This window comes from Nycticebus coucang, chromosome 1 (assembly GCF_027406575.1).
Source record: "Nycticebus coucang isolate mNycCou1 chromosome 1, mNycCou1.pri, whole genome shotgun sequence".
Classification (NCBI taxonomy): domain Eukaryota; kingdom Metazoa; phylum Chordata; class Mammalia; order Primates; family Lorisidae; genus Nycticebus; species Nycticebus coucang.
The window spans coordinates 107,597,432-107,624,041 of NC_069780.1; the positions used below are offsets into that span (position 1 = coordinate 107,597,432).

A 26,610-nucleotide genomic window follows, 5' to 3' on the forward strand; every position below is an offset into this window, starting at 1 on the left:
GCTAGGCCATTCTTATATGTAAGAAATACTGACATCTTTCTTGGTCTGTTGGTGATATCCACGATTGAGTGTTGGTCCCCAAGTAACTTAGAATTAAGGATCTGGGAGGAACTTTCAGAGACCATCCCATCTGAGGCATTTTATTAAAAAGTGTCTTATTAGCAAGAGTAATTCATAGGGCAGAACCTAAAAAGGGCACAGAAGTTACTTCAGATAAATGCCCACATTTCTGAATATAGATGCAAATTCTACTGGAAACTGTCTAACAGGAAAATATGCTAGGTAAATTTACAATTTCCAGTAATTGCTGGTTCCAATCCCAGTTGAAACTGGGAAGTGAAATACATCAAGTGCCAAATGACAGTCTTGAAGTTCAAATTACTTCATTAAAAAAAAAAAAAAAGGCCATTATTTCTATTATGCAGCCTTAAAAAAAGATGGAGACTTTATCTCTTTTATGTTTACATGGATAGATCTTTCTTAGCAAAGTATCTCAAGAATGGAAGAAAAAGTATCCAATGTACTCAGCCCTACCATGAAACCAATTTATGAGCACCCACACTTCCATATGAAAGCTATAACCCAACTACAGCCCAAGATGAAGGGGAAAGAGGAGGGGGAGGGGAGTGAAGGGGAGGAGGATGGGTGGAGGGAGGATAATTGGTGGGACCACAACTATGGTGCATTTTACAAGGATACATGTTAAATCTACTAAGTATAGACTATAAATGTCTTAACACAATTTAAAAAAAAAAGAGCAGGGGAAGGAGGAAAAGGCAGGTGTCTGGTGTATGGCCTGCCATAGTACAGCATGCTGTGGACTTAAATTACTTTCTTCCATCTCTTAAAAAGGAATCACTAAATTCAACATTCTAAGAGCATTTTAAATACCTATTCTCTTAAGAAGCATTTCCACACTTCTAAGCAGAAATGTCAATTTTATATCTATTATTTCACCTGCTACCATTAGGAGACAAAGGTACTTCACAATTTTTTTTTAATGCTACATTTCTTACTAAGACAGTTTTGTTTCTGCATCTCTATGCCATGTGGATGTACAGCCCTTGTCTAGAGAAGCCAAAAATAAGAGTAATATGTGACATTAGGGAAAAGCTATTTGAGAATCCCAGATTCTAAAGAGGGAAACCTTGTTTTTATTGTCCTTTCTAATGTGGAATCTATGGAACTTACTATGAATGTTATTCATGGATAAGCAGATAAATACAAATATTACATATTTATATATAAAAGAGATTAATAAAGTATAACAGATAAATGTAAATACATATACACACAATATGATTGAACAATAGTTTATAAAAGTCTACCTTCACCAAGAGAATCTTATTCCCTGAGGAATATTTAAATAAACAACCAAAACCAAAAAAGCTGGAGGGATGCCTGTACCTGGCTTAAAAAAGTTCCCATAAGCATTCATTTTAATCTTTTATAGGCTTTGGTTGACAAAGCCTGGGAAATCTTCCAGAGTGTGTACGTTTACATATGCAATCGCTTATTTCAGGGAGAAAATGTTTTCCCTTTGTGAAAATTTTCTACATTTGGTAAAATGAGTAACTCAAAACTCATTAGAATTTTAATTTTCCTTGGTCAGATTAAGAGGTCTTAATAATGAAAATCAGCATTCACTACTCTCCTCTATTCTCTACCTTTCCAATCAAAAGTGGCCTGCTCACACACTTTTTTATTTGTTAGTGCTTGAGTTCCCAGAAAGCACCATCAACACAGAGAGGTTTCTACTCTGAAAAAGGTGTTTGAGAGGAGATTTTATACAAAGAGGCCCTTTTCTTCTACTTACAAGTCAGGCAAATTTTTCTGGTGATAATTCCATAATAAAGCTACAAAGGGTCTTCTCCTTATGTGGGATCCTATTTGCTAGATTTGCTTTTCCTATCCCCTTAAAATACTCTGATGTGGTAGAAAAAGGATCAACAAAAACAAAAAAAACTGAGAAACAGTCAAGTCCAATAGAGAAAACATCATATATATGTAATATATATATTTAACCCTATCAACTTATGTGCCCCACAATTCTGTTTTAAAATATAATTATTAGAATTAATTTTTTTCTGAGTTACATTGCTCTGATGCTGACACTAGAAGATTGTAAGAGACTACAGAATGGGCATCATTTACTCTTAAGGATACTGAATCTAGTAAAATACCTAGTAGAACAAAACTGAACTTCAGCAATAGTTTCTCTAGTAAAGATAAAGTAATCAAAACAGCATGGAACTGGCAGAAGAACAGATACTCCCATCTGACAAAGCAGACAAAAATATACCATGCTGGGGAAAAGAATCCCTGTTCAACAGATGGTGCAGGGAGAACCGGACAGCTACATGTAGAAGACTGAAACAGGATCCACACCATGGTGGATGGATCATCTACTCACAAAAATTTACTCAAAATGGCTAACAGTTAAAACTAAGGCATAAAACTGTAAGAATTCTAGAAAGGGTGGAAAAACTCTTACAGACATAAGACTAGACAAAGAATTTATGTAGAAGACCCAAAAAGCAGTCAAAGAACTAAAATATACCATTTAATGCAGCATTCACACAAGTAGGTATTTACCCAAAGGAAAATAAAGGTTTTATGAAAAAGACACCTGCACTTGAATGTTCATAACAGCAAAATTCACAATCGCAAAGATACAGAACCAACTGCAGTGCCCATCAATACACAAGTGGATTCACACACTGTGGTGTACACACATCTGGGAGCACTACTCAGCCATAAAGAATGGTGAGCTCATGTCTTGCATTACCTGGATGGAGCTGGAGACCATTCTTCTAAGTGAAGTATCACAAGAATGGAAAAAAAAAACATCAAGGTATACTCACATCATATTAGAACAAAGCAATCAAGACTTGTGTGCACATAAGGAAATAATGCTCATTGGAAATTAATGCTCATCAGTTGTGGGGGAATACAGTATACACCATCCCGGTGATGGACACACTTATAACTTTACTCAAAAAGTACAGAAACAATTTATTTAACCTCAATATTTGTACTCCCTTAAAATTCTCAAATTAAAAAAAAAAACAACTTGAAAAGATATTTTTTGTGTAGAAGCAATATATGCCTTAGAACCCAGAGTCATCTTCTAGTACTTTATCTCCATTCACTGCTCCTGGACAGAGACAGCCTGGCCCTCCCGCTCTCTCCATGTCCCCTGTTTTTCCAGCCCTCGTAAGTGCCCCCTACTCCTTTCTCTCCCTTTCTGCTTCTACCCCAGGGTGGTTTCACAAATGGTAGGGAGCAGAGAAGAGCCACAGAAGGGACCCACTTCACTTCCTCCTTTTTCTCTAGATTCAAGCCCTCATACTAATAAGGATGTTGACACTCAGAAGGAATGGAATATTTTCTTGTACAAGCTTAAGAACCTAAGTTTCAGTGAGTGAAGACAGGGCCCTCTGAAGTGCACAACTGGGCCCCAAATCTCTCCATACCGGTTGGCCGTTGTTCAGAAGGTCCTCTTTGAAGCGAAGTTTCCGTTCCAGGTCTTGAATGACAGCATCCTTTGTGCCTTGGATCTCCTCATCAGAGGCTATTCTGGCAGTCCTGCCGGCCTTCTTTGGAAAGCCCCTGCAGGACAGAGGCACAAGGAAGGACTGTCACATGTTAGGCATCTCAGTCCAGGTCACACACTTGGTTCCGACAGAGTGACGGGGCAAGGTGTTGGCCTGCCAGCCCACTCCGTCCTATGCCGTGACTGCTGCAGGTGCTATAGAAAGGGATGTGGAAGCTTGCTGCATGGTCCAGACAACACCATGGACCCAGTTGTCACAGAAAGTTCAAACACTACGGAAGCATTCCTTACTGGGTAGGTGAATGCCAAGGATGGAGAAGGAACCAGTGTATAGTGAAAGACTGATGTGATTTGTAATCAAACCTCAGGCTAAAATTTGACTCTACTTTGTATTAGGTTTGTGACCTTGGGCAAGTTTCTTAACCATCAGTAAGACTAGACTTTGACATCGAAGAAAAAAGAAGACACTGATATACTGTGTTTGTAACATCTAAGAAATAATTAATCAAACTTTAAATTGTATCTTACTTGCTGGGAATTGATCTTGACATTTAGGGAGCAGTGAACGTGAAACATGTTGACAGCAAGAGCCAGAGTAGTCCAGGTAACTTCTGACGACAACGTGACCGAGCCCCAAGCCTTTCCACCCTGCTCTCTTTCCTGGGGTATGTTACCGGTCTGTAGCATAAGGTCTCCTTGGACAGGACCTCCCTGACCAAGTCAAGTCTACCCTTCAGTCATCACACCATGTTTGCATCTTTGTAGCACCTGTCACACCCTTATGTGTTCTTTTACCATGTGTCTCCTTCACCGTGGCTCTTCTGTTCATCACAAAGCTTATTATCAGACAAGTAATATTTCTGGAGTGAGTGGATATACTATCTGTGTCCACTACTGACCATTTTCTACCTTCCCTCCACAGTCAAAATGTTGAGCTATATGAAATCAGACCACACGCAGAAAGTCAGGCTCAGGACAAATGAGAATTACACAATTTGGGGGCAGTGCCTGTGGCTCAGTGAGTAGGGCACCAGCCCCATATACCAAGGACGGCGGGTTCAAACCCAACCCCAGCCAAATTGCAACAAAAAAATAGCCAGGCGTTTGGTGGGCACCTGTAGTCTCAGCTACTCAGGAGGCTGAGGCAAGAGAACTGCTAAGCCCAGGAGTTGGAGGTTGCTGTGAGCTGTGCTGCCATAGCACTCTACTGAGGGTGACAAAATGAGACTCTGTCTCTAAAAAAAAAAGAAAAAAAAATTACACAATTTTGGAAGTAAAGTTCTGTGCTGCTTTCGACTACAGGCTTATACCTGAGAATTAGAGCTAGGTTTTAAAGTAATCTGGCAGGTAAAGGCAAAGGCAGGTAGCATTCTGTCCCACAAAAATGAGAACACACATGTTCCCACTGTCACCTCAGCACATACAACATGAGCTGGCTGCACAGCTGCATGAAAACAAGCAGCCTCTGATGACAAAAGGCGTCACAAGTGCCTCTGCAGGCAGCAGGCTATGCTGAGAGTCATGCTCCTGGCAGGAATGGGAAGGGCAGGGGCAGAAGGGCACTGGTCAAGGCAGGAGAAGTCATCAAACAAGAGCAGCAGATGAGTTTTCTCAGCCAAATACTTGTCTGTCCACTACAGAGAAAGTCCTCTTACCTGGATGGCATTTCTCAGTGCGCTTGACTGAGGGGGCTAAGAAGGTGAGGATATGGACAGGTGGAGAGGGAAGAGATCAGAGTCAGCACAGTACAGACACCAAATTGAGAAGCCTTTTCTTAACATCTAAAACCCATGCAACTTGGGTGATAATGATTGTGCTTCCTTTTGCTCTCTGTAAGATGTGGGTATTAATGGCCCAGGTCTCAGAGGGTCATAGGGAAAACCTTACAGAACTTGTGCATATGAGGTGCCTAGAGCCGCACCTGACACAGTGAGACTGGGCCTAGGTGAACAGAAAATGCCCAGCGTGGAAGTGAGTCACAGACCTAAGACTGGCTGTGGAAAACACAACAGAAGAAGGAGGAGTTTAAAAAGATGCCAAGAAGTCTTCCTAGAGTTCCAGAGAATGTGCAAATAACCCTTCCCGACCACCCTTTTGGTGCTCAACTCTATTCTAGGTGCTGGAAGTACAATGTTGAATAAAATGAGGTCATGTTACTTACAAAAATGACATTTTATGGTGAGACGACTGAGAGGCAGGGAGACAGGACAGAGGAAAGACATAGCAGAGGCTGGGGTGAGGGGATGACCACACCTGACAGCCTGCTCAGACAGACCTCTGTGGAGCACAAGACGGGGAGAACCGATGTGCATGGGCCTAGCATGAGATTTGCAGAGCCAGCAGAGTGACACTGGGAACCCCAAGAAGGAGGAACAGAGTAGGGTGTTTCTTACACTTAACATGGAATCTCCTCTTTCTTTCAGAGAGTGTATCTCACTGGATGTAATTCAGTGTCTCACTAATGTAATTCAGAAAACTCTTGGAGATTGTATTAAAAATAGAAGACAGGGTTTAGGGTTAGCTTGTAAGGTGAAAGGCAGAAATCAAGATGGAGTGTTTGGAAAAGGGGAGAGGCCAAGAAAGGAAAGAAATTTTAAATGTTTGAAGCAAAATTTTGGCAACTGGGTTTGTCTTCCTATAAAACCAATTCTGGGGCGGCGCCTGTGGCTCAGCGAGTAGGGCGCCGGCCCCATATGCCGAGGGTGGCGGGTTCAAACCCAGCCCCGGCCAAACTGCAACCTAAAAAAAGAAGGCCGGGCGTTGTGGCGGGCGCCTGTAGTCCCAGCTGCTCCGGAGGCTGAGGCAGGAGAATCTCATAGGCCCAAGAGTTGGAGCTCCAGTTGCTGTGAGCTGTGTGACCTCATGGCACTCTACCCGAGGGTGGTACAGTGAGACTCTATCTCTAAAAAAAAAAAAAAACAACAAACAAACAAACAAAAAAACCAATTCTGTGTTGGCATTTAAGGTATAATGGTTGTGGGTCATGGAAGCCGCTAAGAAATTTGGGTATCTGGTGACAAAGACATGACCTTCCCCATGATCTGTTCAAAAATAATAATAAAAAAACTATTCAAAGTCAAGAAATTACTGAAAACAGAACTCTTCACCAAACTATACTCAGAGGCAGACCTTTACTAATACTGTTCATTTCATAACAGGCTTCCCACACTACACACTTCAGTGGGCACACACTTAGCCAACTGCACAGAAAATATTACTTATCTGTTTGCTTTGTTTTTAACAGTAAGTCACTTGCTATTTTAAAATAATATTCACGTGGTTGGGGATAAAAAAATCTCAAACATATATACAAACATCTGGAAGGAAAAATCTTCCAGCTTCAACCACCACTAAATTCCATGTTTTTATTTTAGCTACAGAATAATTGTGCAAGTACCCTTCCCATGATATACACTCCTGTCAGTGGATTTCAGTGGATGGGTGTATTAGGGTCCAGTATCTTTAGAGGCTTCCACAAAAGGTTCTGCCTGGTCCCAGGCAAGTATTTCCTAGCACATCAGCAGGAGGGCCCAAATGTGCTCTGGTTGGGTGAGGGTTCTGTCCCATGTCTCCCCTGGGGGCAGCACAGACTCAGACCCACTGGGCCGGGGTGCTTGGTGCCGAGTAGTACTGAGTGATATAGCTAATAGCCTATGCCTTGGTTATTTTATTTTTCAGAGAACTCAAATATGAAGAGAATTTAATATTACAATAAAGTTATCGATTTTCCTTTATAAATATAAACTCATTTTTAGGCTCTCACTTGTGACAAACACAGGGCAACATTTCAAACCAGAGTCCTCTGTATATAGACAAGCCAATTAAGAGTCCAAAACCTCATAGCTCTGAGGCCATGTGGCACTCCCTGTGAGCATAGACCCTAAGAATGTGATGGTGGGCAAAAGACACCAGGGCCAGCCTGGTGCTCAGGAATGAACCTGAACTAACTCACCCTTCAGCATGGGCCCCCTCTGGTAGAGACCAGCAGGGACAGAAGCGCTGCCTGGGTACCTTCTGGGTTCTTAGTGCTGCCACATACCTCATGGAGGAATAGACCTTTCAGCAAGGAAAGCTGTTAACAGTCCAGCAGCAGTGAGGGGAGCAAGTTACATTAACTTTGTAAAAGTAAAAACTGATTTCTCTCTAAGGCATGTTCTTGCTTCCTCCATCTCACAGATTTGGTTGACTTAACATCAGTGTCTGTCAGCAGCTTGAGCTGGGTAATGCCTTGTCTACCAGCGACCCCAGTAAACATGGAAGGGCAAAGCGTATGAGGAGCTGCGTGTGCAGATGTCTCCATACTGCAAGAGACCGGCTCCTGCACACCAGCTACACGTGGCACCGTCTGTGCCTCCCTGGCTTTGTGACTTTGCACTGGCATATATGACCTTTGCCCCTTCCTTGACCTCTGCACCCAGAACTCTCTCTCCACAGACTGCTTAGGAACGCAATTCTAACCTCCTCTCTCCAGATTCAAACAACAATACTACACACACAGAGTAAAACAGCAATTATGTAACTGATGATTAAGAAAACAGAAATATTGGGAATTAAAGACGTTAGCAAAACCAGTGAAGGAGGGGGAAGAAAGCCAACTAGAGCCAGCTTTCAACAGAAGCTCCCATCCAGAGGGACAGATAATGGCCAGAAAGAACCCAATAAAGCTGAAGGTTGAGAGCTGAGCTCAGAAAGATTGATAACTGCCTGTCATTCCTACTGTGGCAAGCTGCAACTCCAAGGAACCAAATTTCAGGTACAAAACCCATCCCAAAGAGGATGAGAGTCCATCCCCTCCCCCAAGAGAGTGGCTTGCTGTGTTATCTTTAGAAGAGAGCAGTGAACAGAAGACATCTTGTCTCACCCCACAGGAGAATCCCTGGCAGCTGGAATGGACTCCTTCTCCAGAGAGACCCTGGACATTCCTTTTTCTGGCATAAACGTTGAACAAATCCTTTCCCTGCCATTCTGAACTCCCAGTCCACCCTTCCACCCCTCGCGTGGTGGTCTTAGAAGCCCACTCCCTGTAGAGACTGGAGTGTCCGGGTTCCTTGCTAGGGCTGGGTATTGCATGGGCTACAGCAGCACAGCTGCGCTGAAACGACGACTCTAGTAGAAGTAGAGGCGCAGGGGAGAGGGTGACTGGCCTGGCTCTGTGAAAGTGCCTATCAGTGGCGGGCAGAGGCATTCCTGCCACACAGCAGCAGCGATGGTACAGAAATCCCACTGGGGTCAAATTTCAGAGACACCTCCCCAATTCTGTGGACTGCCAGAGGGAGCCAGACCTTGCCCTGCTCGAGTACCAGAGGAGCAATGCGGATGGGGCAAAGGTGCGGTCTCTGAGGGAGAAAAACATTCGCTGTATCGTTAACCTCTGGCTTGGAACAAACTCAGGTGGAACACTCCTCAGTTTCCTTTGAGCACTGGAGGGAGTCAGGCTTCAGCTTCCCTACCAGCTGGTGGCACAGTGTGGCAGTCCCTTTGACTCTGGCAGGCACAAATCTCTGGCACATTTGCTCGTTAGAGAGAACTGGGTCACAACTCCACGGAGTTACCAGTGACTGGGCGTGGCAGAGGTGCAAGGCAGGGAAGGCGACATCGGCCCCCCTGGACTGTATCTTTTGCTGGGCAGAGCACTGGAGCAAGTCACACTTGAGCTGCCAGTGGACCCCTGCTGTCTAGTTGCTGGAGACCTTTTGAACTCTCCCACTTGATTAGCAATTGCCCTTACTGGGACAATTGGTTTGGAACTCTTGACCTGGGCCGGTAACCCAGGGACTCTCCAAGGTTGAGCCCTGGTTGTGTTGTAGCGGGAGGGTCTGATTCTCCTCTTCTAGTTGTTGCCCGTGGGGGGTGAGGTGCCTTAGTTGCTTGTATTTCTCCACAGCTGAGATTTCAGCCCAAAGCCACTGATTCACTAAAATTGGATAGAGACTAGCTGAATACAAGACAGAGCCACCTAGCCCCATCACACCAAGCAGGTCCCTAGAGTCTCAGGCTACAGTACTGAACGGGACCTTTATATAGCTGTAGGGGAAAAGCCACAGTCACCAGTCCCAGCTCTTAGGTAAAGGGCTGGTAAATTATAACTCCAGGAGCCCTCAATCCAATTTCACCTTACTTCTGAAAAATAATCATGGGGCAGAATCAGAGGAAAAACTCTGGCAACATGAAAAATCAGAGTAGATCAACTCCCCCAAGGAATGACAAAGGAGACAAAAAACGAGATGCCATTCATAAACAAATGGCTGAGATGTCAGAAATCGAGTTCAGAATCTGGATGGCAAATAAGATTAATAGAATGGAGTTGGAATTAGAAATTCAAGGCGTAATTCAAAACTCCTAAGAAATCAATGAATTCAAAGACAAAATTTCCAAAGATTTAGACACAATGACGCAAGAAATTGTAGCCATCAAAGAACTCAGAAATACAGTAGAATCCCTCAGAAACAGAAGGAAACAGGCAGAAGAAAGAATCTCTGACATTTAAGACAAAGCTTTTGAACGCTCCCAAATGCTCCAGGAGGCAGAGAAGTGGAGAGCAAAAATGGATCATTCCCTGAGAGAATTCTGGGACCACTCCAAAAGAGCAAATTCCTAGAGGAGAAGAAGATGGTCCTAAAGGCATTGATGCTCTACTCCAAGATATAATGGAGGAGCCAAGCATGGCAAGAGATACAGAAATTCAGACAACAGTTTCAGAACCCCAGCATGACTCAATCCAAATAAAGCATCTCCTAGATACACTGTAATTAACTCTGTCAAAGTTAATAGGAAGGAGAAAATTCTGCAAGCAGCCAGATGTAAGAAAATCATAACCTACAAGGGGAAGAATATTAGAATGACTGCAGATCTCTCAGCTGAAACTTTTCAAGCCAGAAGAGGATGATCATCGACCTTCAGTCTCCTAAAACAAAAGAACTTTCACCCCAGGATCCTGTACCCAGCTAAATTGAGTTTCATTTGTGAAGGAGAAATCAAATATTTTGACATACACAGTGTTGAAGAAATTTGCCATAAGTAAACCAGATCTCCAGGATATTCTCAGATCTATCCTCCACAATGACCAGCATAATGCTCTACGACCAAAGTAGACTCACTCAAAATTTTTGAACAAAACCCAACTTCCACAATGGTGAAAGGATTAAAAATGTCCACTGGACATTCAAAATACTTGACACCCAAAACACTACCAGGCTTATCAATTCTCTCAATTAATGTGAATGGCTTAAATTGTCATCTAAAGAGGCACAGTTTGGCTGACTATACCTCATAAACTCAGACGAGATATCTGCTGCATACAAAAATCTCATCTTAAAGGATAAAAATAGACTCAGGGTGAAGGGATGGACCTCTATAACTCAGGCAAACAGAAATCAGAAAAAAGCAGGGGTTGCAATTTTATTTGCAGATACAATAGGCTTTAAACCAACAAAGGTAAGGAAAGATAAGGATGGTCATTACATATTTATCAAGGGGAAACATTCAACGTGAAAAGATTTCAATTATTAACATTTATGTGCCCAACCTGAATGCTCTTCAATTTACAAAGGAGACCCTAACAGTCATAAACAATTTGATATCTTCCTATACCATAATAGTCAGAGATTTTAACACCCCTTTGTCAGTGTTGGATAAAGAATAAAGTAAACAAATATTGGACTTAAACTTGACCCTACAACAAATGGACTTAACAGATATCTACAGAACATTTCATCCTAACAAAACTGAATACACATTCTTCTCATCAACCCATGGAACATTCTCCAAAACTGATCACATCTTAGGTCACAAGTCTAACCGCAGCAAATTTAAAATAATAGAAATTACTCCTTGTATTTTCTTGGACCACCATGGAACAAAAGTTGAACTCAACAACAGGAATTTTCATACTCAAACAAAGACATGGAAACTAATCTTATGCTGAATGATAGCTGGGTGATAGATGAGATTAAGAAGGAAATTACCAAGTTTTTGGAAGAAAATGACAATGAAGACACGAATTATCAGAACCTATGGGATACTGCAAAGGGAAATTTATAGCAGTGCAAGCCTTCCTCAAGAGAACGGAAAGAGAGGAAGTCAACAACTTAATGGGCCATCTCAAGCAACTGGAAAAGGAAGAACATTCCAACTCCCAAACTCAGCAGAAGAAAAGAACCAAAATTAGAGCAGAATTAAGTGAAATTGAAAACAAAGGAATCATTCAAAAGATCAACGAATCAAAAAGTTGGTTTTTCAAAAAGATTAAAAGATTAACAAAATTGATAAACTTTTGGCTAACCTAAACAGAAACAGAAAAGTAGCATCCCTAATATCATTAATCAGAAATGACAGAGGTGAAATAACGACACCTCAGAAATTAAAAAGTCCTTAATGAATACTACAAAAAATTCTATTCTCATAAATATGAAAATCTGGAGGAAATACACCAATACCTAGAAGCACACCACCTTCCTAAACTCAGCCAGAAAGAATTGGAAATGTTCAAAAAACCTTTATCACGTACTGAAATAGCATTAACTATACACAATCTCCAAAAAAAGAAAAGTCCAGGTCCAGATGGTTTTACATCAGAATTCTAGAAGAAATAGCACTTACATTACATAACCTTTTCCAAAACATAGAAAAAGAAGGAATACTTCCCAACACATTCTACGAAGCAAATATTACCCTGATCCCCAAACCAGGAAAAGACCTGACAAAGAAAGAAAATTATAGACCAGTATCTTTAAATGAGTATAGATGCAAAAATATTCAATAAGATCCTAGCAAACAGAATCCAGCAACACATCAAACAAATTATATACCATGACCAAGTTGGTGCAAGGTTGGTTCAACATACGTAAATCTAATACATCACATAAACAAAATAAAAAGAAAAGACCATATGATTCTCTCAATTGATGCAGAAAAAGCTTGCGATAATATCCAGCATCCTTTCATGATCAGAACACTTAAGAAAATAGGTATAGAAGGGACATTTCTTTTTTTTTTTTTGTAGAGACAGAGTCTCACTGTACCGCCCTCGGGTAGAGTGCCGTGGCGTCACACGGCTCACAGCAACCTCTAACTCTTGGGCTTACGCGATTCTCTTGCCTCAGCCTCCCGAGCAGCTGGGACTACAGGCGCCCGCCACAAAGCCCGGCTATTTTTTTGTTGCAGTTTGGCCGGGGCCGGGTTTGAACCCGCCACCCTCGGCATATGGGGCCAGCACCCTACTTGCTGAGCCACAGGCGCTGCCCAGAAGGGACATTTCTTAAACTGACAGAGGCCATCTACAGCAAACTCACAGCCAGTATCATATTGAGTGTAGTAAAACTGAAACCATTTTCATTCAGATCAGGAACTAGGCGAGGATGCCCATTGTCTCCCCTGCTATTTAACTTTATAATGGAAGATTTAGCCATCACAATCAGGCAAGAGAAAGTGATCAAGGGTATCCAGACAGGGTCAAAGATCAAACTCTCACTGCAGATAGTATGATTTTATACCTGGAAAACCCCAGGGACTCAACTATAAAACTCTTAGAAGTGATCAAGGAATGTAGCAGCGTCTCAGGATACAAAATCAATACTCACAAATCAGTAGCTTTCACATATACCAACAGTAGTCAAGCTGACAAAACAGTCAAGGACTCTATTTCTTTTACAGTAGTGCCAAAGAAGATGAAATATTTGAGAATTTACCTAACAAAGGACATGAAGGATCTCTATAATGAGAACTATGAAACTCCGAGAAAAGAAATAGCTGAAGATATTAACAAATGGAAAAACATACCATGCTCATGGCTGAGAAGAATCAACATTGTTAAAATGTCCATACTACCCAAAGCAATATACAAATTTAATACAGTCCCTATTAAAGCACCACTGTCATACTTTGATATGGAAAAAATAGTACTTCGTTTTGTATGGAATCAGAAAAAAACCTGGGAATAGTCAAGACATTACTCAGAAATAAAAACAAATCAGGAGGAATCGTGCTACCAGACTTAAGACAATACTATAATTCTATAGTGATCAAAACAGCATGGTACTGGCATAAAAATAGAGGTAGTATGGAACAGACTAGAGAAACGAAAGATGAACCCAGACACTTCTCCTCATTTGATCTTTGATAAGCCTATCAAAAACATAAATTGGGGGAAAGATTCCCTATTTAACAAATGGTGCTGGGTAAATTCACTGGCGACTTGTATAAGACTAAAACTGGACCCACACCTTTCACCATTAACAACAATTGACCCTCACTGGATAAAAGATTTAAACTTAAGACACGAAATATAAAGATACTTGGAGAGAGTGCAGGAAAAACACTTGAAGAAATTGGGCTGGGAGAATACTTTATGAGGAGGACCCCCTGGGCAATTGAAGCAACACCAAAAATACATTACTGGGATCTGATCAAACTAAAAAGCTTCTGCACAGCCAGGAACACAGTAAGTAAAGCAAGCAGACAGCCCTCAGAATGGGAGAAGATATTTGCAGGTTATGTTTCTGACAAAGGTTCGATAACCAGAATCCATAGAGAACTCTAACTTATTAATAACTACAGATGTTGATGTGGATGTGGAGAAAAGAGAACACTTCTGTAAGGCTGATGGGAATGCAAGCTAATACATTCCTTTTGGAAAGAAGTTTGGAGAACACTTAGGGACCTAAAAGTAGACCTACCATTTCATCCTGCAATTCCTCTACGAAGTGTATATCCAGAAGACCAAAAATCACTTTACAACAAAGATATTCACACCAGAATGTTTATTGCAGCCCAATTCATAGTTGCCAAGTCCTGGAAGAAACTCAAGTGCCCATCGACCCACGAATGGATTAATAAAGTGTGGTGTATGTACACCATGGAATATTATGCAGCCTTAAAAAAGATGGAGACTTTACCTCTTTAATGTTTACATGGATAGAGCTGGACCATATTCTTCTTAAGAATGGAAGAAAAAGTATCCAATGTACTCAGTACTATTATGAAACCAATATATAATCTCCCACACTTTCATATGAAAGATAAAACACAACTATAGCCCAGGATGAAGGAGGGAAGAGGAGGGGGAACAGAGGGGAGGGGGGAGGTTGGATGGAGGGAAGAGGGAGGAGGGAGGTTGGAGGGAGGGAGGGTAATTGGTGAGACCACAGCTATGGTGCATATTTCAAGGGTGCAGTCAAATCTATTAAGTGTAGAGTATAAATGTCTTAACACAAGTAAATGAGGTGAAGGCTATGTTAACCAGTTTGATGTAAGCATTCCAAATTGTATATGAAATAAGCACATTAAACCTCATAAATGCATTAATGTATACAGTTATAATTTAATAAAAACAATTGTGAAAAAATCTAATGAATTTCTACTTCACTGAGTCCTACTTTTTGGGACTCTGCCTCTACATCTAAGGCAAGACCATTTAGCTAAGGAAATAATACTTGTAAGTGGACTTGAAAATACAAATTTGACAATATTTTCAAGTTGGAGAATGCCCTTCAGTCCTGGAAGAACTGACAGGGATGCTCAATCTTTGGCAAATTATTTGGATTGTTTTGATGGATAAATAGCAACATTTTAGTTTTTAATTCCTGGTCCCACAGTATGCTGGGGAAAAGAAAGTTTCAAAAGAGACATGTATCAAAGAATGAATTCTACAAGTTTGTGTGACTTAGCAACAGGAAAATTCCTTGAAGAGTAAGTGTCACCACATAATGATGGCTTATTGGGCTGGCTCCAACCTAAAAACCTGCAGGCTGGTGTTGCCACTCACTTTTGATGTCACAGCACTTAAGTGTCTTGGGGTACATCTTCCATAGCCACAAAATGAGCAGGCCCCTCCCGACTCCTTGTTAGTTTTTAAGAAATGGCAGGAACTAGTGGACTCTTGTGGTCATGATTACAGAATATGAGTCTATAAAATGAGTAACTGTGATTGCTTGGGGACAGGGAACAGGTGGAAGCCCTTAGAACTGCTTATCTTCTGAAGAGTTTCCAAGTCAGAGATCAGAATAAGCCACTATTTCTACTCAAGATGATAAAAGGCATGACCATCCAGCTCCTCTGAAGATCCAAATCTTCGATCAAATTGTATGTGAGAACTAATCAGGACAGATTATTTACACAAAACTTACCTTCCTCCACTCCATGGTATTCTGCTGTGGTAAGATTCATGTTTTGGTGGTAAGAGCATGGATTTTGGAAATCAGACAAATAGGGATTCAAACCTCCTTTTAGTGACAGGAAGACCCCAGTCAGACCCCTGGAGGGGAGGAGGATACCTCTTTGGAATGTCGCATCAGAGGCAGTGACATAAACTGGTCAGTGGGGGCTCATTAAAGGGCGGATTCTGAGATCCCAATATTGGTGAATCTGCTGTCATCAAAATCTAAGAGATGGAGGTTAGAAAATGCTAAAGTGTCCAAAGGTCCTCTGGGTTTGCAGGCCCAAGGGCCTATTTCCCAGTTGTGGACCCTGAGGGGACCCTGTGCAGGTTGAGTAAGGGTCAGGGTCACTCACGCGGGGGTGACGGCCCTGGGCAGCCCCAAGGCATTGACTGAGGGTGGTGGTGGCATGGGCAGCAGGGCACGCAGGAGGGCGGCAGGTGTCGGGCTGGGCCGGGCATCATGTGGAGCTCCGTGCAGGGCCAGGCCAGGGCCGGGCAATGGGGGTGGTGGTGGTGGGAACACATCAGGCCCTGGGAAGGCAGCAGTGGGGCTGAGGGCTGGGGGCGGCGGCGGTGGAGGCGATGGGGTTGGGCCCCGCGGGCTCCAGGGCGACTCTGGCGCACGGCCAAAGGGCCGGGGCTGCGGGGACAGCGGTGATGGGAGGCTGGAGGAGCCTGGGCTGGAGGCTGGGGACCCAGGGCCAGCGGGGGACCCCAGGCTCTGGGCCACAATGAACTGCTTGGGGCGTGCGTAGTTGAAGGCGCCCGCGGGCTGCATGGCTGGGGTGCGGTGTGAGGCCAGTGCGCTCATGGGCTCTGGCAGGTATGGGGTGGAGGCCTCCTGATCTAGGCGGATCTGGGCCTGTAGCTGCTGGAGCTTCAGAGGGTCCCTGGGGAAAGAGAAAGAGAGACAGAGAATGGTGATACCTGGGAGGGAGAAGGGGAGGAAGAACAAGAAGGGCCACTCTGGGTGGGGAGGCTGTCTGTGACCATGACCTGTTGGGCTGGCCTGAGTACACCAGGGCAAGTCAAGAGCCCACAGATTAATTCTGTGACTGCCACCTGTTGTGCAGCAAAGTATACCAGCGCAATTCATGAGCCCGAAGATGAAATTCTGTGACCACGACCCATTGGGCCGGCCCAAGTATACCAGGGCAAGTTATGAGATCACAGGTTAATTTTGGGCAAAATAGTAAACTGATTAGGCAAAATAGTAAACTCAGTATCTGATTTACATTTTACTGAAGATGATACAAACCAGTTTACATATCATGATGGAAATTTTGTATGACTACTAGGAGCTATGTTTTATTTTAGCAGAACCAGAAGTATGAAGAAAAAACTTTCCAATGTGAATTCTCAGTTCTTTCATTTGTAGCCAATTTTTGGAAAAAGAATTCTATCAGAATGAGAAAATTAAAAGAAAAACAGCACTTGACTGAAGTTATTTTTGGCAGATTTAGATTAGTCCAATTTCTGACTTCAGTACTCTCAATTCTATATTTGGTAAATACTGCACACCGATGTCTTTTAAAAGGTCTACTTTCATCTCTACATTTGTGCCCTAAAAAGTGTTTATTCTATGCAAAATTTTAGTAGTAAACCCTGAATTGCCAATTATTTATATAAGCCATTAGGCTTATATAGTAAGCCTAATATATATACACATGAATGCTGTGTGCTGTACCTCAAACACACGCCAACAAGTGACATTGACCTTTAACACAAGGTTTTCAATAAGCAATAGCAAATTAATTTTCAGTACTTCAGTGCAGGGTGAGCAACAGAACATGTGAGGACTGGTGGGGCAGGGAGGGGAGAACAGAAACACACTATTTTGAACCTTAAAGTGTCTGACTTGATTTCTGTGCAAATGATAATTTTTTAACCACTGGAGTTAAAATGGATTTGACAGCTGGATTCTGATGTGATGAAACGCACAATTTTATTTCCTGGGTTCTTATGAAGTTATTTTTATTTATTTTTCTTTTTTTGTAGAGACAGGATTATTCAAGTGTCATCACACATGCTTGTTTTTTTAATATTTTTTTTATAGAGCCCAGGATCTTACTGTGTTGCCCAGACTGTCTCAAGCCATCTGCCTGCGTCCACCTCCCAAAAGTGCAAGGATTATGGGCAGAACCCACGACACCTTAGTCAAGGTTTGAAGAATATCAGACTTCAAACTTGATTTTTTTTTTTTTTTAGGGTGAAATGGTACAAAGATGAGAAGGTCAGGAAGCTCAGGAAGAAATATGTGCTTACTAACTCCTCACACATTACAGAAAATCAGTAATTCTCCACCCCCAATGTTTACACAAAAGCTTTTAACAAGAATAAATTTTTATAGATAGTTAGATGGGGCAAAGATTTAGATTTGACAAGGAGAGGTTTAGAACTCTATCTTTTTTTTTTTTGAGACAGAGTCTCGCTATGTCACTCTAGGTACAGTGCCATGGTGTCATAGCTCACAGCAACCTCAAACTCTTGGGCTTAAGCAATTCTCTTGCCTCAGCCTCCCAAGTATCTGGGACTACAGGCGTCTACCACAATGCCTGGCTATTTTTTGGTTGTCGTTGTCATTGTTGTTTGGCAGGCCCAGGCTGGATTCAAACCCTCCAGCTTTGGTATATGTGGCTGGCGCCTTAGCCGCTGAGCTACAAGTGCTGAGCCTAGAACTCAATTTATTTTCCAATTTAGTCATCTCTTTATAGTCATCTACAAAGTACAATAGACAAGAGAATGTTAAAACAAAATTAAAATTGACCACTGCTTGGGAACGTGTACAGATGTATTTAACATATACACAATATGCAAAATGACACAGGTTTCTTTACAAAGCTTCATTCTTTGATCTTTAATTCAATTTGAGTCTTTCACAAACTCCACTCATTTTCCAAACAAAGCCAGAACTGAACATGATTAATTACTCAAGCAGGTTCAAAAGTGACATGACGTGACCTGAGTGAAGTCTGCATATGACTCCAGTCTTTTTTAGAAAGTTTTGTCCTTTACACTTAGGATTAAGAGCCACATCTGGCTCCACTCCAGAAAAACAGTAGCTGTGTATGTCTTAATACATAAAGTTGATCTCTACTTGAAATCATTCCATGTACTATGAGAAGGGTGGCCCATTACTGCCCCATCTGTGATCCTCCTGGGAACCTCTCTGGATTAGCTAAGGGAGACAGGTCTGCTGTATCACAAGCAACTAGTACTTGGGCAGTGGGGAATGGCAATGGTGCTCTGCCAACGGGCAGTACCTGGGGTCAGTTCCTCGAATGTCGACCTCTGATGCTGGTCACCCCAGATACAGAGAATTCTCATCTAGGAGGTCTGTGGATATCTGGTTCTCTGTGGGATAAATGGTCATTCTGGTTCCATGAGGGCTGTGGGGCTGTGGCCCACAGTGGTTTAAAGCCCCATCAGAAGAGCATAAGACAAAGGACAGGCTCTGATAGTGTCTGCATTTTATTTTATTTATTTATTTATTTTTGAGACAGAGTCTCACTACGTTGCTCTCAGTAGAGCACAGTAGCATCACAGCTCACATCAACCTCAAACTCTTGGGCTTAAGCAATTCTCCTGTCTCAGCCTGCCAAGTAGCTGGGACTATAGGCGCCAGCTACAATGCCTGGCTATTTTTTTGTTGTAGTTGTTGTGTTGCTTGGCAGGCCCCGGGCTGGGTTTGAACCCACCAGCTCTGGTGTATGTGGCTGGTGTCCTAGCTGCTGAGCTACAGGCACTGAGCCAGTGTCTGCATTTTATAACCTATATTGTTTGAATATTTTTAACCATGCACATTCAAAAAATTAATAAGTAGTTAGAATTACTCTCAAAACATACAAAATTACAGATGTTTATATCTTAAGGTCACACTGTAAAAGAAGACAGTGCTATTGTCTTGGACAGCAATTAAATATCCTGGATGTCTGAGAGGGCATCAACTCACACGTCCCCTGTGTTTAAAGCCACCAGGGGTCGGGCACCAAAGGATTTGATCCATCATTACATTGCCACAACTAATTGTCCCACCAGCCCCAGCAGTGCTAACTACTGTCAAGCACCTACTACACACCAAACACTACCTTAGGAGCTTTATCCATATAAACTAATCTTAATCTGCATTTTACAGATGACAGAATTGAGGCACAAATGCACAAAATAAGTGGCTTGAGGTTGCAGGGAAGAACAGGATTTAGACGTCATTACCAGCATTCATTATGCTGCGGAGCTGTTGAATACTCTATCTCTACTAACTAAACATCATCATCATTACCACCACAGTTACATACTCTGTCCAAAATACACAGTATAGGAGCAGGAGGGTGACATGGATTGATGACGGTTCGCATTTGCATTTTGCAAGTAAAATGTGAATCCGAATTTGGGGGAAGAATTGACAGACATGTCACCTTTAGCAATAAGTGCTACCATGACACAGACGTCCTGCATACATTCTGTCCTTCAGTCACCTCTAATGGTAAGTACTACGTGGGGTTTTGTGACACAGACATTCCCACATACTTAAGAGTTCTGTCCTTCACTGTCCTCCTTGAACAAGATGTTTGTAGGGGAACAAAAGAATAATGCCCCAAACAATTAGAATCTAATTCTTACAAACAGTTTTGTTTCTAAAATCACAGACAGCCCTTTACAGCAACCCCTGCTCTTGGGCCCCTTAGGGCCTTCCTTGGCAGAAGTGACTATGCTACCAATTACTTGTGTGGCTTGAACTAGATCATTCTCTGACCTTCATATCAGAAAGTAGGAATATTTTTAAATAGTTCCCTTCAGATACTTCTTAAAGCTCCTCCATGCCATAAAATCCACTATCTAATCTCATCTTTCAAGACTGTACCTCTGAATATTGCTAATATTACTTACTCATCCATCTGTTACTCCTGAGACAGTGTCACTAAATAAAACTCATGCACACAGGGCTAGAACTGAAGAACTAAACAATTCTGAATAAACAAGCTGCCGATAACATTTTCTACATATTTTTATCTTCCAAAAGTAAATAAGTGACAGGAATGCACAATCGGATCTGGATGCTCAGTCATCTATCATCTCTTCAAGGCTGACCATTGCCAGCATCAATATTCATGGAAAAGACACACAGCCAGGGGCTCTGTGGTGTACACTGGGCCTTGCCTGGTCACCAGACTCCTATTCCAACCTCTTAACTGAAGAAGGAAAAAAAGTCTTAAAAAGGCTAAAAAATGCATTTTGACAAGCTCAAGAGACATAGCTTGGCAGCATGAATTAAGAGACTGTGACCGTGGAAAAGAACCACAAATTTTAAATGGCTTTGACCCTTCTTAGCTTCTAACCAACTGACCTTGACATTCCTTAGAGGCCATAGGAAGAGCTGCAGCACTGACCCTGCTGCTTGCTCTCCCTCAAGAGGAGGATCTTGCCCATCTAGCAGTGAGGCCCATCCAAATGTCTTGGGAAGAATGGTAATAAATGAGCTTCCCTCCCTGAGAAACGACTAAAACTACTAGAATAATTTTTAGCTGAAACAACCTAATTACTTAATGTAATTACTCTTAAGGAAAAAGTCGGAGAAACTGGTCATAGCCACATGAAGTTTCTGACATGGTCATATGTAACTGTGACGGGCAAGAGTCACTCCTCCTGCCGGGTACAGTGGCTCACACCTGTAATTCTGGCAGTCTGGGAGGCTAAGGCAGGTGGATTGCCTGAGCTCACAGGTTTGAGACCAGCCTGAGGCAGAGTGAGACCTCATCTCTAAAAATAGCCGGGTATTGTGGCAGGTGCCTGTATTCCCAGCCACTAGGGAGGCTGAGGCAAGAGAATTGCTTAAGCCCAAGAATTTGAGGTTGCTGTGAGCTGTGACACCATAACATTCTATACCAAGGGTGACAAAGTGAGACTCTGTCTCAAAAAAAGAAAAAAAAAGTCACTCCTCTGGCATTCTGTCAGATGGGGCTTTCCATAATATGGCATTCATAACTGTTTCCAAATACAATAAAAATGTTCCAAAATCTTAAAATGCTTTCCAATAGAAGAAAACTGTATAGTATGTACAGCTATAAAATTGAGCTTATTTTACCACACTTTATCTTTTCCAAAACACGTAAATAATGAAGTTTTTTGCATGTCACATCTCTGTCTGAGGATCAATCACATTGTAACACTCTCTGCATACAGAAGGTGGCCCTTCATTTAGGGAAGTACTGCAGTATGTACCCCAGCATGGGGTTCTTATTCTTCTTCTTTTTAATTTTTTTTTGAGACAAGAGTCTCAAGCTGTTGCCCTGGGTAGAGGGCATGGTGTCATAGCTCACAGCAACCTCCAACTCTTGGGCTCAAGCGATCCTCTTGCCTCAGTTTTTCTATTTTTTACTAGAGATGGGGTCTCGCTTTTGCTTAGGCTAATACTGAACTCGTGAGCTCAAGCAATCCATCCGCCGCAGCCTCCCAGAGTCCTAGGATTACAGGCATGAGCCACCGCACCCAGCTATGGTATTATTCTTTTTACAATGTAAAACAAATAATGGGAAAAGTCACTCAAGTGAGGATGGACGTTTCAGAGTCACAGACACACACCCTGTGTACAGCTAAGTGTGGTGAAGTCTAGGAGGCCACCAGAGGAGGATGGCCTCTCAAGAGAAGATACCCTGCAGCTGGCTGACCGGACCCCTTCTTGGCCAAGGACATCCCTAAAACTAAGTTGCTGGCTATGGGGAAGGAGATTAGACAAGCCTTGCCATTCTCCATCCCCTCCTTAGAGATGTTTTCTGTGAGTCACTAACAGGCCTAAGGCCCTGCAAAACACATCAGCAGGTCCCCACTTGGGTCTGGGCATGTGTCCTGTAGTTCATCTCTGATTAATAGACCCTAATCTTATATCAGCATTCCTTTCCTTTGACTCCTGGTCCATTAGACAGAGCCTAATTGTTTCAGCCAATTGTCATCCAAAGAATCTTTAAACCCACCTATTAACCTATAAGCCTCCCCCTCCAGATGTCCCCTCTCTTCAGGCCAAACCAATGTATGTCTTATACATATTGATTTGTTCCCCGCACCTGTGATTTCTGTCTCCCTGAAATGTGTAAAACCAAACTGCCCCACCACCACCACCCCAAGTCCACCTGCTCAAGGCTTCTTGGATGTAATTCCTGGTCATAGAGTTACATGGATATCCTAAATATCCAATATATTCAGGATAATGTTGGAATTTAGAACATTCCAACATTATCCTGAATATACTGTAAATTTAGTTTAAGTAATTTTAAACTCCTCCAATTTGGCTCAGAATAAACCTGCTTAAATTATTTTAAGGGAACATTTTCCGTTAACACTTGCTGCTACTTCCTTGTTAAATCCCACCCTGGGGATAATACAGTCTTATTAATTAATTAATTAATTAATGTCTTAATATAGTGTTTTCAATGCAGCTATTAATATTACCATGAGGTTCCTATCTTTTGAGTCGGAGACCAGCATCTCAGAGAAAACATGCCATGTTAGATTACAACACTTTCTTCAGACTCAAAGGGAACATTTAAATACCACTATTACTTATGCTTTATCAGAACTTATAAAACAACACGCCTGGAGAGACATCTTATAGTACACTGATGAGTGCAAAACTTAAAGAAAAAATTGCCTCCCAATGCTGCCAACTCAGTTTGGCTACACAGAGCAGCCCATGTGCCTTTCAGCTCACTTCCCCTGGAATTCAGCTCATGCAAATAAAGCAAACAAAGAACCTGGCTTCACCAGGAACATTACATCACAATTCCTTATTAGGAAAACTCCAAGCCTGAAATTTCACCCTAAATAACCACAGTTTTAATTCTGTATGAGTCAGCGGCGATGTGTGAGGCTCACGGGCTCATTTCACTGTCAGGCTTCCCTTCATCGTGACACTGAGAAAGCTGTATTTTAAAAGATCACAAACTGTAACCTGAAGCATTTAAGACAGACCTATGTTAATTACCTATCTTGCTGAATTTAGAACATTCCAACATTATCCTGAATACACTGTAAATTTAGTTTAAGTAATTTTAACAATATTTTCATTCTGTTTAGGAGTCCTTTTTTCCATAGATGTCAGGGGAAATGGGAGGTGGGGAGGAGAGTGAAGTGAAGAAAAGGTGAGCACGGTGTGTATCTGTTTACTGTGGGTCAAACTGAGGTCCTGCCAGCACCAGGGCTGCCTCCCTCCAACCTGGGGACTGCCCTCTAGTCCACTGTAAGTGTGGGAGCCGAGAAAACACATCTGTCAAAAATGAGCTTTAGTGGAAAAAATTCAGCTGGCATTTTCCTCTCTGTCGTCTTTTTTAAAATAACACTCTTATGTAATTTCTTTACTATATATAGTGGAGAGCAGGCAGCTGTGACTTGACCTGTGCAGCTGCGGTCAAATGGGGACCACTTCCTGCCACCTCATGCCCAGGGCAGTTAGCCCCCATGAGCCCTGGAGACCCTACGCCCTGCTTCCCACCTAAAAAGTCAACACCAGGCCTGCTTCTGACCCAACTCATTGGGGAGGCCTGTGGAACCTCGGGGAACATCTGGGAGATATTTTTTTGGCTTAGTCAATAATGTGTATTCCCCTCCATGTCTATCCAAGATTTACACCAGAGCCCAAATTCTAACATTTCAGTCTGAGGATCCTGGACCATCCAACCATCCCTGCCCAGTCTGTCCAAGTGAGATAACCATGTGTTTGTCTATTGTTTCTCTCACATCAAACACAAATATTCTAAATCCAGTATATGTAGGTTTTCCTGATATGAGGTCAGACAATTAAGTTCATGAACTCATTCGTGTGCAATTATGCAGCTCACTGCTAAGTATCACTACAGTCACCTTCGAAGCACTCCCCTGGCCTATCTGGTGACTGCAAGGACATTATTATTTACAGTCTCCACATCACTTACATGCTTACCATAATTTTCCTTTAAACTATTGATTGGCATTAATGGTTTTTGACAGATCACTTATTAAAGTGCTAAAATGTAAGTCTTTCAATTGAAACAGGTTTGAAATGAATGCAAAAAACCCGTAAGAGACCAGATAGTTGCCTAATTAATTTACCAAATGGTTTTACCTCACCTCTCTCTCCCTTTTCACATATTTGGGTCGCTTCTAATTTATGTGGACATGGGGCAGAGACATATTCTAGACATGGAGAAAGTACAAGTAAGCCTGGCCATGGGTCCATAGCCTCTCAAGCAGATAGTCCATGCCAGGGAGGCCCACGGGCTGGACAGAGAGGGAGGAAGAGAGGGCACAAGCTGAGGCACAAGAACGGAGGCCATAGGAAACGTGGCTAATGCTGCCAGCCAGGCAGATGAGCACCTCCCAGTGATGCAGGGGCCACACTTGTTCATTCAGAGAACTTCTTGCCTGCTGCATCTGCCAGGCACCAAAGGGAGGGATGCTAAGCAGCAGTAAAAGGCACATATTTTGTATAACACTTGCCTACTTCTGAGCTAAAACTAGGAGGGCAAATTAGAAGTGGCAGACTTAGAAATTACAGCATCATAAATTGACAAAAGGAGACTGACTTTTCCAACAGCAGACTGGATTTTTTTTCTAGGCTTTTCAAATAGGTTTGCAGTATGAAGAATGTTTTAGAGGACTTTTAGAAGGGATGTTAGCAGTGTAGGCCAGACATAAGTTATTAAAAACAAACCATGCTCTAGCAAGGGAAATGTTTGCCTCTTCTCTTTTAAATTCTTGGTGGTGACTGGGGGCCAGGGAGAGAGCCAGGTCAGAGAATCTGGAGGCAGGAGAACCCCCCAACCTCAGAGAAGGGAGCCCCCCATTTCTTCTGGTATTGATAAAATAGGAACATTGTGGTTTTGTACTGAACTTTCTCAAGAACTCAGTGTAGAGGATGGCAAGAGCCAGACAACCTCTGAGCAAGATGATTTGCAGCTGGGGAAAAGACCCTTGGGCAATTCGTCCACAAAGAGCCCATCCTTAGGCATGCATTCATTGTCTAACACTCCCCTCACCGGTCCTGTACTGTGTTAATAAAGGCTACTGCAGAGGTTGCTGGGGCTATTCTGCAAGCAAGGTTAGCCCACCTCCTGCAATCTTGTACTTCTAATCCGCATCGTGTCTGGTTCCTTCCTGCAGCGATCGAGTCCAGGGCCACAGAGGCCACTAGGGGCTGCGACACTCAGAATCTAGTAGAGAATTCAGTTCAGCTTTAAAGAAGAGGACCTTAACTTGTCTCCAGATTTGTCAATGAAAACACTACAGGAACAGTCACATGCCAAAATACACACCATCTCTTCCTTTCTCCTCTTTCCTCCAAGAGAAAGTCTGCCAGAGCATTGCAAGGGGCACACTGAAAATGTAGCCTTCTTCTCCTACTGGATTTATCACATAAATGAAGAAAATCTGAATCACTGTATGACAAAGTGGCAGTGTGTGGTGGCCGTGGGGTAGCTCATCTCTTGATGCTGTCAGGGGTTGAGGAAAGTCAAATATAGACATCAGGGCAGCAGCCATCTGGTGCCAGAATATGCTCAAGCATGTGCAGTTGCAAGAGGGCTCATCTGCTCTCCTGGAAGTAGCTTTCAAGTAAAGACTGAATGGTCTATTCCTCTCACAGCCTGCAGGAGGAGCTTCAAAACAACCTCCCCCATCTCTGTTGGCTGTAATTAGTGCTCTCTTGTTGAATTTGAGGGAAAATTCACATCTGCAGAGAAATCAGAAGTTAATCACACTACAAAACTGTAGAAAATGGGCATCTTAAATTAATATTTATTTCCTGAAATACAAGCTCCACCACCATGACACCAGGCTTACTGACAAGTCGCCTGTAAAGAGCAAGCCTCAAAATTCCACAGGACTACACCTGTGCCATAGCTACCCTCCCTTATGTAGCAGGCATTCAAGACTC

The 26,610-nt window shown here is 42.5% G+C and overlaps 1 protein-coding gene across 12 annotated transcripts in view; it reads right to left on the bottom strand.

Moving 5' to 3' along the window:
- PALLD (palladin, cytoskeletal associated protein) overlaps positions 1-26,610 on the bottom strand; it is a 283,256-nt gene that overhangs the window by 20,807 nt on the left and 235,839 nt on the right. For 7 of the 12 annotated variants that reach the window (XM_053585972.1, XM_053585961.1, XM_053586013.1 and 4 more), the window contains 2 exons: positions 16,064-16,600; positions 3,477-3,612 (listed from right to left, as the gene is read on the bottom strand). In XM_053585972.1, the coding sequence (XP_053441947.1) occupies positions 3,477-3,612; positions 16,064-16,600 (673 nt within the window). Of the gene's footprint in view, positions 1-3,476; positions 3,613-15,678; positions 16,001-16,063; positions 16,601-26,610 lie in introns of those variants that run through there. The other 5 variants (XM_053586003.1, XM_053585997.1, XM_053586049.1 and 2 more) reach the window with 2 other exon arrangements.